At 36.8% G+C, this 14,421-nt stretch overlaps 1 protein-coding gene across 1 annotated transcript in view; it reads left to right on the top strand.

Moving 5' to 3' along the window:
• Window positions 1–14,421, top strand: part of COL12A1 (collagen type XII alpha 1 chain) — a 119,467-nt gene that overhangs the window by 42,300 nt on the left and 62,746 nt on the right. Inside the window, exons 15-25 of the mRNA XM_012925555.2 lie at window positions 2,617–2,883; window positions 3,277–3,469; window positions 4,462–4,583; window positions 6,259–6,408; window positions 6,608–6,727; window positions 6,848–7,012; window positions 7,606–7,752; window positions 10,359–10,498; window positions 11,042–11,171; window positions 12,525–12,667; window positions 12,975–13,104. Coding sequence (XP_012781009.2) covers window positions 2,617–2,883; window positions 3,277–3,469; window positions 4,462–4,583; window positions 6,259–6,408; window positions 6,608–6,727; window positions 6,848–7,012; window positions 7,606–7,752; window positions 10,359–10,498; window positions 11,042–11,171; window positions 12,525–12,667; window positions 12,975–13,104 — 1,707 coding nt within the window. The remainder of the gene's footprint in view (window positions 1–2,616; window positions 2,884–3,276; window positions 3,470–4,461; window positions 4,584–6,258; window positions 6,409–6,607; window positions 6,728–6,847; window positions 7,013–7,605; window positions 7,753–10,358; window positions 10,499–11,041; window positions 11,172–12,524; window positions 12,668–12,974; window positions 13,105–14,421) is intronic.

Consider the following 14,421-nt stretch of genomic DNA (forward strand, 5'->3'; position numbering starts at 1 on the left):
CATTTATTCCTTCTCTTATAAAGATACCAGTTCCATTTGATTACGGTATTACTGCTACAACTCCATTTAACTCTAATTGCCACCCCACAGATAGCATTTCCACACTCTAGTGAAGGTTAATGTCTCAACATATAAATATTAATGGGATTCAATATATAACATGAGTTTGGGTTTTTTCTTCACGATATGTATTTTTCATTAGATGCCAGATGTTATGGGTTTTTATTGTGTTGAGTGCTGCATGTTTTTTTTAATTAATTATTTTAAATTATGTGACAGTTTCATAGGCTCTGGGAATCCCCCCACCCCTCCCCATGCCCTTCCCATATGGTGGATTCCTCCACCTTGTTGCAGTATTACAGTTCAAATTTGATCAAGATTCTTTCGTTGCAATCATATACCAAGCATAGAGTCCAGCAACTTATTGTCCAGATGAATTGAACAGTTTCTTGGGGAGACCATTTCTGGTCTGAAGGTAGAGCCAGCAGAATATCATCCCAATCAATTAAGAGCCCCAACCTAACATCAACGGCAATTTATAACATTATGGAATTGACATGGTTTTGAGTAACCAGATAGTACCTGTATATTGTAATATTATTGCAGTCTCTAACAGCTGCATGTTTTTAATGAAAATTTGTAAACATTTTTAGAGACATAGTTAATTTAATTATAAATTGTTTGATCTTTCTGAAGCTTGCTGTTAAGTTTTATTTCAGTTTAGGGTTAAATTTTCCCCATGATTGAGTCAATAACTTCTGAAAATTTGCTAGAGGCCCGAGAGTTGTCAGGTTTTGTCTTCTGACCAACAGGAATATTTCCGGCTCTACATGAGTTGTAGAAATTGTTACTTCTGTCCCTTTTAGGTAGTTCTTACCCTGACTTCGGGTCATTTGCTCACGCATATGTGCTAATCATGGGTTGAAGACTCAAGAGGGACTTTTTGCATATTTTTGGAGCTTTTTCTTTCTAGTACTTCTGCATAAAAATATTCTGTAAGTTCTAGTTGCCTTAGATGCCCTACATGAGCAACACTGTTTCTTCAATTAGGAGAAGCCACTGAGATTCACTGGGCTACCCTTTTGTATTGAGTCCTTGAAATTCTCCACAGGCACAAAGCTGTCAGTCATGGAGACTGCCTCATTTGTCTCTCATCTCTCAGGGATCACTGTCCTGCCTGACTGTGTCTGGACCTTACTCTTTCTTGTTTTGTGAGTGTTTTGTTTTGTTTTGAGTTTTCGGCCCTCTCACTTCTGGCAGGGTTTTCAGTTTAGATGCTCTTCCCTATTGAACATGAGCATTTCTTTTAAAATCATGAAAGATTCCTTGTTAATTTTATTTTTTTTAAGATTGATTTATTTGATAGGCAGCCTTTACCCAGAGATGGGCACAGAGAGAGAGAGAGATCTGACACTCGCTAGTTTACTCTCTAAAAGACTGCAATGCTGGAGCTGACTTTAATTTTTTTTTTTTGCTTAAACTCTTATCAAAGCAAATGCTATGTACTTTTGAATGCCAGTATTATTAAAATGAATTGAATTTTTGTGCTTATAAACTCTAATTAGGTATCAGAAAAATAATACTATCTCTATTTATGGATGTTTGGTGATCTGTTTTTAGTAGATATTAACTGAATTAGCTTAATAAATACTACTGGTTACATATTTACCAGGTACTATTATGTGTTTATTTTTAAGATTTATTTATTTTTATTTGAAAGTCATAGTTACAGAAAGAGGCGGGGGGAACAAAAGATAGAGGAGAGAGAGAGAGAGAGAGAGAGAGAGAGAGAGTGCTTCTATCTGCTGCTTCACTTCCTAAATGGCCACAATGGCCAAAGCTGAGCTTGTCTGAATCTGGGAGCCAGGGGCTTCATCTGGGTCTCCCACATGAGAGTATGGGCCCAAGGCCTTGGGCCAACCTACCTTGATTTTCCAGGCCATTAGCAGGAAGCTAGATTGGAAGTATAGCAGTTGGAACTAGAATCAGCTTCCAAATGGGATATTGGGGCCACAGATAGAGGATTAGCTTACTATGCTATCGTGCTGACCCTTCCAAGTACTACTGAAAATGTAGTTCTTCAAATATTCCATATATGCTAATATATCCTTTCTGCTCTTGAGATATTTTCTTGTACTGGAATTTGTTTTTTGTTCATAGTATGTGTATAAAGTCAATCACAAATAGAAACTCCATAGTACTCGTTCACTTATGAATTGCAACTTTTTTTAAAAGACATGAGTAAAATTTCTAACTATGCATTCATGATTTTGATATTCTGAATAGCATTGTACTGGGGTAATTCTTTATAGATGAAAATAAAAGAAAAATTCTAAAACTTCATCTCTGGAAATGGTTATTTTCTTCACAAAAGTCTCTATCATGCAAACAGGAAATCCCTGCAATATGAACTTCCATTTTTCAGACTGAGCAGGATGAAAAGAAAGTCTTACTTAGACGCCGCTGAGATTATGAGTTTATGAGAGATGACAGTGCTGAATAAGAGTGAACTACTTACAGAAACACAGTCAGCTTTTCACATGCATGAGCAGTTGGACACATGTATTTTCTTTCAATGTAGTAAGTGAAGTTTGAAAATTTCCTTTTATTTCACAGTGTCCCGAGACTCCAAAACCTTGAAAGTAGATGAAGAAACAGAAAACACAATGAGAGTTACCTGGAAGCCAGCACCAGGGAAAGTGGTCAATTACCGTGTTATGTATCGCCCCCAAGGAGGAGGGAGGCAAATGGTTGCTAAGGTGCCCCCCACAGTCACTTCAACAGTGTTAAAGCGACTTCAGCCCCAGACCACCTATGACATCACAGTTCTCCCGATATACAAGACTGGGGAAGGAAAGATCAGGCAAGGATCAGCAACAACAGGTAAAAACAAAAAACCTAAGTTTTTATGGGAGAAACTACATAATGCCTTAAAAGATTTTAACGTATGTACTTCCCTTGTAAATGTTTAAAATTGATTTCATAACAGATTGTAATTATTAAGTGGTATGCATGATTTCTTTTTTCTTTATCAATGTGGTTCCCAGCCAAATCATCCTATGCATTATTGTTCTACTGCTAACTTAGTTGGAATTCTGAGATTTATTTATGTATCTACTTGTATAGCACACTATGAACAGTGCTTTTGTGGGACATGATATCTTGTGCTACCAGAACTAACATATTATATAAATACACATTTTTGTAGGAGCTAATAGAACATTTCCAAAGTTTAATCTTATGGCTAATATTTTTTAAATGTTCTTATCTTTACAGCTTCTCGATTTAAGTCACCCAGAAACCTCAAAACATCTGATCCAACCATGTCAAGCTTCCGAGTGACTTGGGAACCAGCCCCTGGGGAAGTGAAGGGTTATAAAGTCACATTCCACCCCACAGGGGATGACAGAAGACTGGGGGAGTTAGTGGTTGGACCATATGACAACACGGTTGTTTTGGAGGAACTTAGGTATGCATTAACCACACTTGTGCTACAAGGTTGAGCAACTTATGTACTAGGAGGCCTTACTTGAATAATTACATATGTTTGCTGCCACAAGAGTATGTAGACTCAGCAAAAGTTGCTTTTTCATTCTTGGTGCCGCTAGAGTTGAGGTTAGGGCCCAAGAGGTTAGCAACAGTATTTAGGCCTGGGCAAAATTTTCGTTTTAATTTTGCTACTAGGCAATCAGGAATGGTGTTTTTCTCAACAGAAACCCTGATGCTTAAAAGTTAGCATTCATAATATATAACCATGTGGCAGTGTGGGGCCTTCTGGAAGGAACTGGCTGACTCATGCTGAGATCTCAAGTGTGAGTCCTTCTCGAGTGGGATGCATGGGAGGGAGAAGGCAAGACTTTGTGCTTGCTGCCAGCTGGCAGGAGACGGTCAGGCTGGGCTGATTAAAGGTTTAGCTTCAGGCCCTGCAGTGGGAAACAAGGAAGTTTGAGTTTGAACAACACTCTTCATTCATTACAATGAAAAGAATGGACTACTGTGCATTGCCTCTTTGCCAGTTTATTTGTTGAGACACTCACTCAAAAATATTGAGATCTTTACCCATACTTGTCATTCACTTTCACCAGGGTAGGGCAAAATGAAGTTACTGGACTTACAATGTGCTAGGCATTATATTAGGTGCCTTATATTATCTCTCGAGGTATAACAGTTCAACCATTTTCTTGAAACCTATTGATGAGCATTGTAAGAATTGTTCACTGATAGATGCAGGACAGCAGCGGATGCTGGAAATCACTACTGTCCTCTGAAATGCTCACTGGCTGGTTTTCTTTGATACCTCTCATCGTAAACTAGAATGTGAGGGAAGATATTTTTCTTCCCTTAAAATGTTTTACATTATAGGTTCTGAGTGAATGTTTGTGAATATTTTTAATGAAGCAAAAAAAAATGCTACCACATGAACCAACGGCCCATTCAGATCATGTAACTTTAACATTCCAGGGCAGGTACCACCTATAAAGTAAATGTTTTTGGAATGTTTGATGGAGGAGAAAGTTCACCACTTGTTGGACAAGAAATGACTACCCTTTCTGACACAACTGTAATGCCATTTTTATCCTCTGGTAAGAAACTGAGTTATATTCCCCCAGGGAAACTATGAAACTATTTCAAATGTGAACTGTTAGGTTCTACAATGGAAAGTGACTGTGAAACTTTTATGTAATATTTATGTTCATTAAGAAGCACTTTCATGAATCTCATCATCATACTTTTGACAGTGTTTAAGGCTTCCTTGTCAGCATCACATTTATTACATACTAAATTGTTATTTGATACTGAGTTTTTCCCAAGTGTAAGTGTTGTATATATTTTTTTGTTTGTTTTAGGTGACTAGATGCAGTTTTATTTTGTTGAAGTAATTGCAGCAATGATTTATTTAGGCCAGAAAAGCAGAGTGAGGTTACATCAAAGAGTGGGCAGCCACAACTTGGGAAGCTCCTTAGATCTGCCCTAATGCGTTTGCAGCCTTGATGTATATGAAACTGGTCTCTAACATCCTTAGAGACAGAGTTTATTTCTAATTTTTTTTTACCATTAACTAATAAATAGGAGGAGTAGGCCGAGTAGGAGCAGAGTTGCTAAGACTTAGTTGTTTGTAATAACACTTGGGATACCTATATAACTGATGGGATGGGTGGTACATGCTGGCACATTGTGCACCGTAATATGATGACCATTCCTAATGTTTTGTCAATGACCTTTTTGTGATGTAATGATGAGATGCTGAGATAAGTCCCTGGAAAAGGGAACATTTAAAAAAATGGTTGTGGATAAAATAAATGACCACTAAAACTTGCTGCTTTGTATTAATGTCATTGATTTTCTTATGATGATATTAACTGATTTATATTTTTATTTTGTAGCTTGTACACTGTGGATTTTGGAATTATTTTCTCTCCCCAAAGCACCCTAGCTTTGTATCAGTGTTTGTGCTTGTTGTCTCTACAGCCCTCATTTCGTGTATTTGTTTGCATACTTTTCTAAATCGTCTTCCTTCTTTCTTGGCTTTTTAAGTGTGCTAATTTCACCATCTGTATTAACCTGATTTTTATACATAGCAGAGTTAAATAATTAATAATAACATAATATAATGCTGTATCAGGTTTTTATTTTCTTACTAGGTTTTAAAATATGCCTCGCTTTAAAGAAGGTCTAATTTTAGGATACAAATGTTTAATCTTTATACTATATGCAAGAATCACCTAGGAACTCCATTAGTTTAAGAGAAAGTTTGGCTCATTGAAACCATTTATAGTTTACATGTTTTATCAGTCCATTATATACTTATCTGCTAATGACTGTGAAGTATTACAGAAGAATGCAATATCTAATCTTTAAATTAAAATTTTATTCAAGTCTTATAGTAAGATAGCTAAATACTATTATTTATTTCATCTCTTGGATATGTGAGCCCATGCAATTTACAATGATGGTTTGAGTCAAGTCTCCAGGCTTTATGACTGTGACTAGAAAATGTGGGCAAAGATGAATGAAGAGATTTGCCACTAAATGATCCTGTGAGAAATTGGTAGTCTCTATGAAAGTGTTTTTTGAGACCGATACATCATATAGGCCTATTTTCAGAGTCTCCTGCTCCAAATCATGGAGCTGAGCCGTAGCACTGAGTTAGGCAATATTGAGTATCTGAGTAGCAGAGGCTGGCTAGGTTGGAACCCTGCCAACAACTGTTTACTGTTTACAACTGTTTATTGTCTTGTGTCCTGATTGTGGTGCCAGGGATGGAGTGTATCACCCGAGCAGAGGCAGACATTGTGTTGCTGGTGGATGGATCCTGGAGCATCGGCCGGGCCAACTTTAGGACTGTGAGAAGTTTCATTTCTCGCATTGTGGAGGTCTTTGATATCAGCCCCAAAAGAGTACAGATTGGTAGGTTCATTCTGATAGTACTGAAGACGTTGTGACATTTTTGTTAAGTGCTTTTCACTATATATATATATATATAATAGTATATATAATATATCAGTATATATAATATAGTATATATAATATATAGTGTGTATATCTATATCTATATATCTATATATCTATATATATAGATATACTAATACCAATGGTGTTGTTTTAGCCCTTGCTCAGTACAGTGGGGACCCTAGAACAGAATGGCAGTTAAATACTCACCGTGACAAGAAGAGCTTGCTGCAAGCTGTGGCAAATTTACCCTACAAAGGAGGCAATACTCTCACCGGTGAGTGAGGATACTCTGGGACTCTTTCAGCTTGAGCTGTGGGTTAGAGCATGTGGCTAAACAGTGAGGTCACGGAGTCTCTTTCTCTCTTTTTAAAAAATAAACCAAAACTCCCACTAGGCATGGCTTTGAATTTCATCCGCCAACAGAACTTCAGAACTCAAGCTGGCATGCGGCCTCGCGCTCGCAAGATTGGTGTTCTCATTACTGATGGAAAATCACAGGATGATGTTGAGGCACCTTCAAAGAAACTCAAGGATGAAGGCGTGGAGCTGTTTGCTATTGGTGAGCCCCGAAAAGAGAGGCATATCTTTGGGGTTACCATGTTCTAAGGACATTTCTTTCAGTTAGAAAAATATCAGAAGCACTAGGAAAACAAGCATTTCTTCCCTATCAGATTATTTATCACAGTGATGTGCCAGGAAGCAGATTCATTTTTTTCTTGTGATGGGACACAACCTCCCTTTTTAAGGAGCAAAGCAGTGGATTAAGAGGAAAAATGTATTATTAATAGGATTCAGGAAAATTCTTGTTTTATTTTCCACAGAACCAATTTCATTTTTGATATTTTTCATTTTACTTTCCAGAAAAAACATTGAGCAGACACTTTTTGGTGGGAAATTGCTGCAAGAAGCATCTGAAAGAAGTCAGCTTAGGATAGATTTCAGTTTCTATTATTCTCTGCTCATATTTTGTGGCTCTAGATGAGTACTCATTTTGTCATTGAGGAAAAATAATATTTATGTTTCAGCTAGTAACATTTTAATTCTTGGTAATTTGCCTTAGGTAGTTAGCACTTAGAAGACTAAAATTCTGCTTTTTTTCCCTGTTTTTATTTTTGAGAAATATTTTTAATTTGTATGTTTTCGTTTTTCAAGGTATTAAAAATGCTGATGAGGTTGAGTTAAAGATGATCGCCACTGACCCGGATGATACGCACGCATACAATGTGGCAGATTTTGAGTCCCTCTCCAGGATCGTGGATGATCTTACCACTAACTTGTGCAACAGTGTAAAAGGCCCAGGTCAGTGCTGCCCAGGGTCTCCTACACTTGGCAGCGTCAGTCTTTTGGGTTAGAGAATTCCCTTTTGAGCTGGGGAGGATACTGGTTTGTGCATTATAAAGTGGTTAGCTGAATTACTTGTCTCTGTCTACCAGATGTTGGTAATAGTTCCTGAATGGTGACAGCTGAAATATCTTCAGATGTTGCTGAATATTTGCTGAGGGCAAGGGAAGAAGCTGGTCCTGACTGAGAAGCACTGATTTCCCACTTGAGTTTCTTTTTCTGGGGTAGCACCATACTGGAAAATGGCTTTGGTTTATTTGAAGTTACATTTAGTTTATATGTATAGTGCTCAGCACACACAAAACACAGAAGACAGAAAGAGGGATGCATTCACTTTTGGTGCAGATATGTTTTCTTGTACAATGTCTCTACTGTAATTAGCAGGTTTCCATTAGGTGGTTTGCTCAGACTTTTGCTTTTTGAAGTTTGGTATCATTGTAATTATTCTTTGAATCACTGATATGAAAGATTTTTCTTTGCCTCAACTGTAGATGTTGAAATTTGATACTTTGCAGTTCTAATTCCTAAATGAAAACAGAAGTTAAACTTTTAGTGATTTCACTTTAGAAATTATAATCTCTCTTTATCAGTGAAGAAACTGAGATCTAGAAAAGTCATTATTTATTAAGGGTCATGTGATTAAAGATGTTTTTATGGGTCTTTGAAAAGAATAGCTCTGGATACAAATTGGGATTTAGAAATAAAGCTAGATTTGTAGTAACAAAGGAGAGTGAAGATGTATTTGTGTCTGTAAATCGCAGGGTAAAGATTGATAAACAAACTGAAGGTTTTTGGAAAAAGTGATAATGAAAATTTTGATCTTTGTTTTATAAGAAAATCTACTTTAAATTACGAGTAGATTTTGGTAGAAATTATCCTTTATTAATTTATTCCAGTTTGGAAAAGTTGAAATGACTTTAACAGATAATGTTTCACATGTTCTGAGTGATGGGAATGTATTTATTTGAATGCCTCTTCTTGAATTTCTTTCTCCAAGATTTTACAGATTTTCTTTTTTTGGACTTTTTGTAAGAAACTGACCTTTTCACTGGAGAATAGATGAACCAGACAGCCAGAATTTGTGGGCTCCTGGCTTGGATTAGCTGAGAGAGTTGTAGTTTTGTTCGGGCTGAAAGAACTCTTAGTGGTGATGAAAATGTCTTTTATCTGTTTTCATTTTTTAAAAATTAGCCATGTAATAGATGCATTCATCCTAGTTTCCCAGACAGTAAAATCAGTTGATAATTTTAAGCTTGATTGTGACCCAAGGACAATAAGAGTTAAGATGCTAGGAATGCCCATGCTATGCTCAGTTTTGACTTACAAAGAAAATTGCAAGAGTTTATATGAGAATGATTTGTTATGTTCATGGAGTCATTGGATAAATTCTTTTCTCTTTAAATTACTACTTTGCCCATTCTTGTTTGGTACCATTGAACTTAATACTTCTATTTCCATTGGTATTAATGATAGATATTGTTATATTAGTTATTTCATCTGTATCTGTGCCCAGACAACACGATTGCGAACAATAAGATTTTCCTAAAATTTCAAAACATTTTTATTTATTCACTTTAATTTTGTTGGAAAAGGAAAGGGAGCAAGACAGGCACCAAGGGAGAGAGCCAGACGCAGTGGGAGAGAAAGAGAGAGAGAGAGAGAGAGAGAGACCTGTTCCATTAGTCGTTTTGCTACCCATTTTCCTACACCATTCAGAGATTCAGAGCAGGGTCAAGCTGAAGGCAGGAGCCTGGAACTCAGTCTGGGTCTTCCCTGTGATTGGCAATGATTCAGGTACTTGAGCCTGTTGCTCTCTCTCCCAGAATGTAAATTAACAAGAAGCTCGGTAGGAATCGGAGGAGCTGGAACTGAAACAAAGCATTCTGATATTGAATATGGGTGCTCTAAATGGTTTCTTAATTGCTGTCCAAATATTTGCTCTGGATGTTCCCACATTCTAAAATACTTACTTGTTTTCACTGTCTTTTGAGTGTCAATGTGATTAGTTTTTCTTATTACTTTCCTAGTTTTTATAATGGAACTAAACATGAGTAAGAAGCATATTCTGTACTCACAGATCATATCTTTACATTTATGGAGATAAGATGTTAATATGGACAATCAGATGTTAATAAAATGATAATGTATAATCAAATGCTAATATCTGTAATCAAGATGACAATCAGAAAGTGAACCTATATGGTACCAATAATCATAGAGATAATGGAGAGGCTAGGTTGTCAGAACTCATCATTGCTTATTGGTTAAATCTGCAAATGTGTAGCAGAGTCAGCTTTGACTCTAGGTGATGGGCAATCTGTTGGTGTAATTAAGAAGAGGAAAAGTTTTCAGGAAAAAATAAGTTCAGGCTAGAATCTTTAGAGGCTGAAGAACGCTTTGCTCACTCAGAGAGGTCTGAGGGGCAACAGGCCTCCTACTGATTGATTGCAGCTACTCAGTATATTTAAGATGTAAAAATTCGTAATCAGGATATTAATGTTTCAGATTCAAATTTAATCACCATAATAATGAAAAAAGTATATGTACTTTGTTTCCATATGTAGGTGATTTGGAAGCACCTTCCAATTTGGCTATTTCTGAGCGAACTCATCGTTCTTTTAGAGTGAGCTGGACACCTCCTTCTGACAGTGTGGATAGATATAAGGTGGAATACTACCCAGTTTCTGGAGGGAAGCGTCAAGAAGTGAGTAGAAGTCACCAACATCCACTCCTTTATGTTGCCAAGACTGAGCTTTCCTCATTAGAACTCAGAAAAATGTTGTGTGAAGGGCAGAAGGGGTGTAAAGTGAAACAGAACTCAGTCCAGAATGGCGCTGTCTACTATGGTTGGCAGGTGCTTCCATTTGAACTTAACTAGGGATAAAGAACTTTGCTTATATTATAGTTCTTGTGAGTTGCAGAATGTTAATGTGATTTTTAATTAAAATGTAATTAAGGGATGCCTGATTCGCTCTTGAATATGTAGTAGAATTAGACTTTCAAAGAAGCATTAAAGGTGGTCTAGCTTTACCCACTTATTCTACAAATAAGAAAAACAACAACTGGCAGAACAAGTTATGTGAGTAGTCCAAAATATCACTGTAATCTGATAGTTTTCAAAAGCAGAAACAGTAGCAGCCTCATTTAATTATTCTAAGTTCCTTGTAGTTAACTACTTTGTAAGTGTAGTAGAAGAGAAGGAATTGATTATAATAGAAGTTATTATTGTACTATATCGTCCCTTTAGTTTTATGTGAGTCGACTGGAAACGAGCACAGTGCTGAGAGACCTGAAGCCTGAAACCGAGTATGTTGTGAACGTGTATTCTGTAGTAGAAGACGAATATAGTGAGCCTCTAAAGGGCACAGAAAAAACCTGTAAGTCAAACTAAATGTAACTTTCTCTAGCTTTTGTTATCTGAGTAAAGAGGTAATGATCCATGTGGAATTTTTTTTAATCTCTCCAGATAATGTCCTCGCTGAATCTCTATCCAGCATGTCTACCTAAGGCTTTCTTTGTGCAGGTGTTCAATAAATATCCAGTAACTTTCTCCTTTTTGGCTGCTCCTGCCATCAAAGGATGCTGCTGATAGAAATGCTGATCACAGCGTTACTTGTCTAGAGAGAAAAATCTCTTTAACAGTATTATTTAGTTGTTAGTGTCTTGAGGCTTTCTGCTTTCAGGAAATCTCTTAAAATTCAAGTATGCTTTTCAGGAAGCTAGTGCACCAAGCCAGTTTGTACTTGTGATATAGTGACATTTCATGAGGAGAGGTGATGTGTGGGGGCTGGACCTAGGCTTAGGAAGAGGAGCTGAGCAGAGATGGCCTGTTTCATTTCCGGTAGTACAGGATCTTCCCACTGGCAGTGAGAATACCCCTTTCCTTCTGACCCTTCCTGGAGAAGCTCCAAATGGTTTTGACTGTAAGTGGTGCTTTTGGGGGAGATGTTCCTCAGTCGTATGAAAATGTTCTTCCCTTGCTCTTGCTTGTTGCTTGGACTCCAGTGAGAAGAAGGGAAGCCATTTTTTAAAAGGAAGGAGTGAGCATCACTCTTGTTAAGGCAAGAATTGACTATTTTCTTCTTAGTTCCTTAGTCTCTTATCTCCCCTATATTCTATTATATTGAATTATAGAAAGTAAGCAATAATGTGCTTTATAGTGGACAAGAGTGATGAGATGATTCCTGAAAACTTTAAACTTAATCACAAAACAAAAAATAATTGAAAGCTGTATGGGTCTTCAGTGAAGAGATTGTAAACTTTTTACTCCAACTTTGAAACTGTCTTAAAAATATCTCATAAATCTTCTAATTCCACTTATTATTGTATGAGGCTCTTGTTTCAATAATTTTCCTCAAGAAACATGAACTATAATATCATTTGTCTGAAGTTCTGTGATTGAAGTGTAAAAGTAGTTAACTTAATAATATTCCAGAAAAATAGATTTAAATCCCAGGAAGTTGATAGCTATTTTTGGTTCCACATGGACTCACTGTAATACTATTTGCAGTCCAAAAATTTTTCTCCTATCAAATGGTTATACTATGTAGTCCTGCGTGCTAAGAGCAGTGAACTATAGGATTGGATGGGGTGGGTTTGCGAAGGATTATATTGAATATCATTGATTTCTCACCCCATTTATCACATTTTAATGTGAATAACATTAGGAAACACTTAGTAAAAAGTGACCTGAAAGGAATTACTCTAATGTCTTTTTTATGTTTTTATAGTGCCAGTCCCTATAGTCAGCCTGAATATTTATGACATTGGTCCTACCACCATGCGTGTGCAGTGGCAGCCTGTGGGAGGAGCCACTGGGTACACTGTATCATATGAACCTGTTAAGACCACAGAACCAACAAAATCCAAGGAGGTGAGATATGTCAACATATGTTTATATAGCCACTGAATCTTCCTGATGCTTTGTATTTCTGAAGTCTTTGTGCTACTGAGATTATTTATATTCTTATTTATTACTTTGCACACAAATGGAGAAACATACAAGTGGAGTTGGGTAGCCTGTAAAATATTTTGAGAAAACAGTGGAATGATAAAGGAACTTCAATCCTTGTAGAAGAAAAATAAAGCTGTGTTATATCATGTGATTCAACCAGATGTCCCTACACAGTGGAGATGCTTGACTTGAGTATCATATTTCTGTTTGGCATTCCCATTTGCAGATGCGTGTGGGGCCAACAGTGAATGATGTGCAGATGTCTGACCTCCTTCCCAACACTGAGTACGAAGTCACAGTCCAGGCTGTCCTGTATGACCTCACCAGTGAACCTGCCACTGCCCGGGAAATGACCTGTAAGAGACTACAAGTTTTTCTTCCCTTTTGCTATAAATACATTGCTGATTAGATTGTTTTTTTTTCTTTACATAATGCTAAGACAAACTGATGATTTGTTCATCAATTAAAGTCATTTTTGATAATCAAATTAGGGGATGCATGCTTTATGTATAGATTTTGAGTGCATATTAAGTTGATTCTAGGATATTCATTCTTTTTCACATTTAACATGCTTGATGTTGGAATGTATCTTACAGTCAGTGGTGTCTTATTATTGCTGTTGGCAAGGTATCAACCAAGGCATAGAACATAAAATAGTGGTGCATCTTATAATCATTATTGTCTTAAATCCATGAAACACTGTGTATTGGATTCATGAGAGTGGAAATGTTATATTAGTTTTGTAGGAAGATGTGGATTTAAGATCAAGATGTCCAAAATTCTTATTGGAACTCTTTTTTTTAAATTATTTTTAATTCATTAATTACATTGTATTATGTAACACAGTTTCATAGGTACTTGGATTCTCCCCACCCCTCCCCAAACCCTCCCACCATGGTGGATTCCTCCACCTTGTTGCATAACCACAGTTCAAGTTCAGTTGAGATTCCCCCATTGCAAGCGTATACCAAACATAGAGTCCAGCATCTTATTGTCCAGTCAAGTTCAACAGCTTCTTAGGTATACCCTCTCTGGTCTGAAGACAGAGCCAGCAGAGTATCATCCCGATCAATTAAAAGCTCCAACATACCATCAGCAAAAATTTACATCATTATGGAATTAATTGACATAGTAATGAGTAACCAATATGTTAAAAGTAAATGCGAGTTCCCAACCACCTTCTGTGACCATCTCATTGACATTTCAATTTTAGTTTATACACAACACATAACAAACCTAACATAACATGTTATACATAACATCGTGTCATCTTAAATTAAGGCAAACATGTGGTATTTAACCTTTTGGGATTGGCTCATTTCCCTTAGCATTATGGTTTCCAGTTTGGCCCATTTGGCCACAAAGAACTGCATTTTGTTTTTTTTAATAGCTGAGTAGTATTCCATGGAGTAGATGAACCATATCTTTCTTATCCAATCGTCTGGAACTCTTTTGTCATATGTGAATAATGTGTTTCAATTAAGTGAATTGGTCAAGTATGTCTATCAAAAAGATATTGTCCATTGTATGTCAGTCATTGACTAGGTATAATTTTTACAGATTTTGTTTCATTTTTTTTATTGGAAAGTCAGATATACGGAGAGGAGGAGAGACAGAAAGGAAGATCTTCTGTCCATTGATTCACTCCCCCCACAAGTGGCCACAATGGCTGC

Source organism: Ochotona princeps, chromosome 1 (assembly GCF_030435755.1).
Source record: "Ochotona princeps isolate mOchPri1 chromosome 1, mOchPri1.hap1, whole genome shotgun sequence".
NCBI classification, from domain to species: Eukaryota; Metazoa; Chordata; class Mammalia; order Lagomorpha; family Ochotonidae; genus Ochotona; species Ochotona princeps.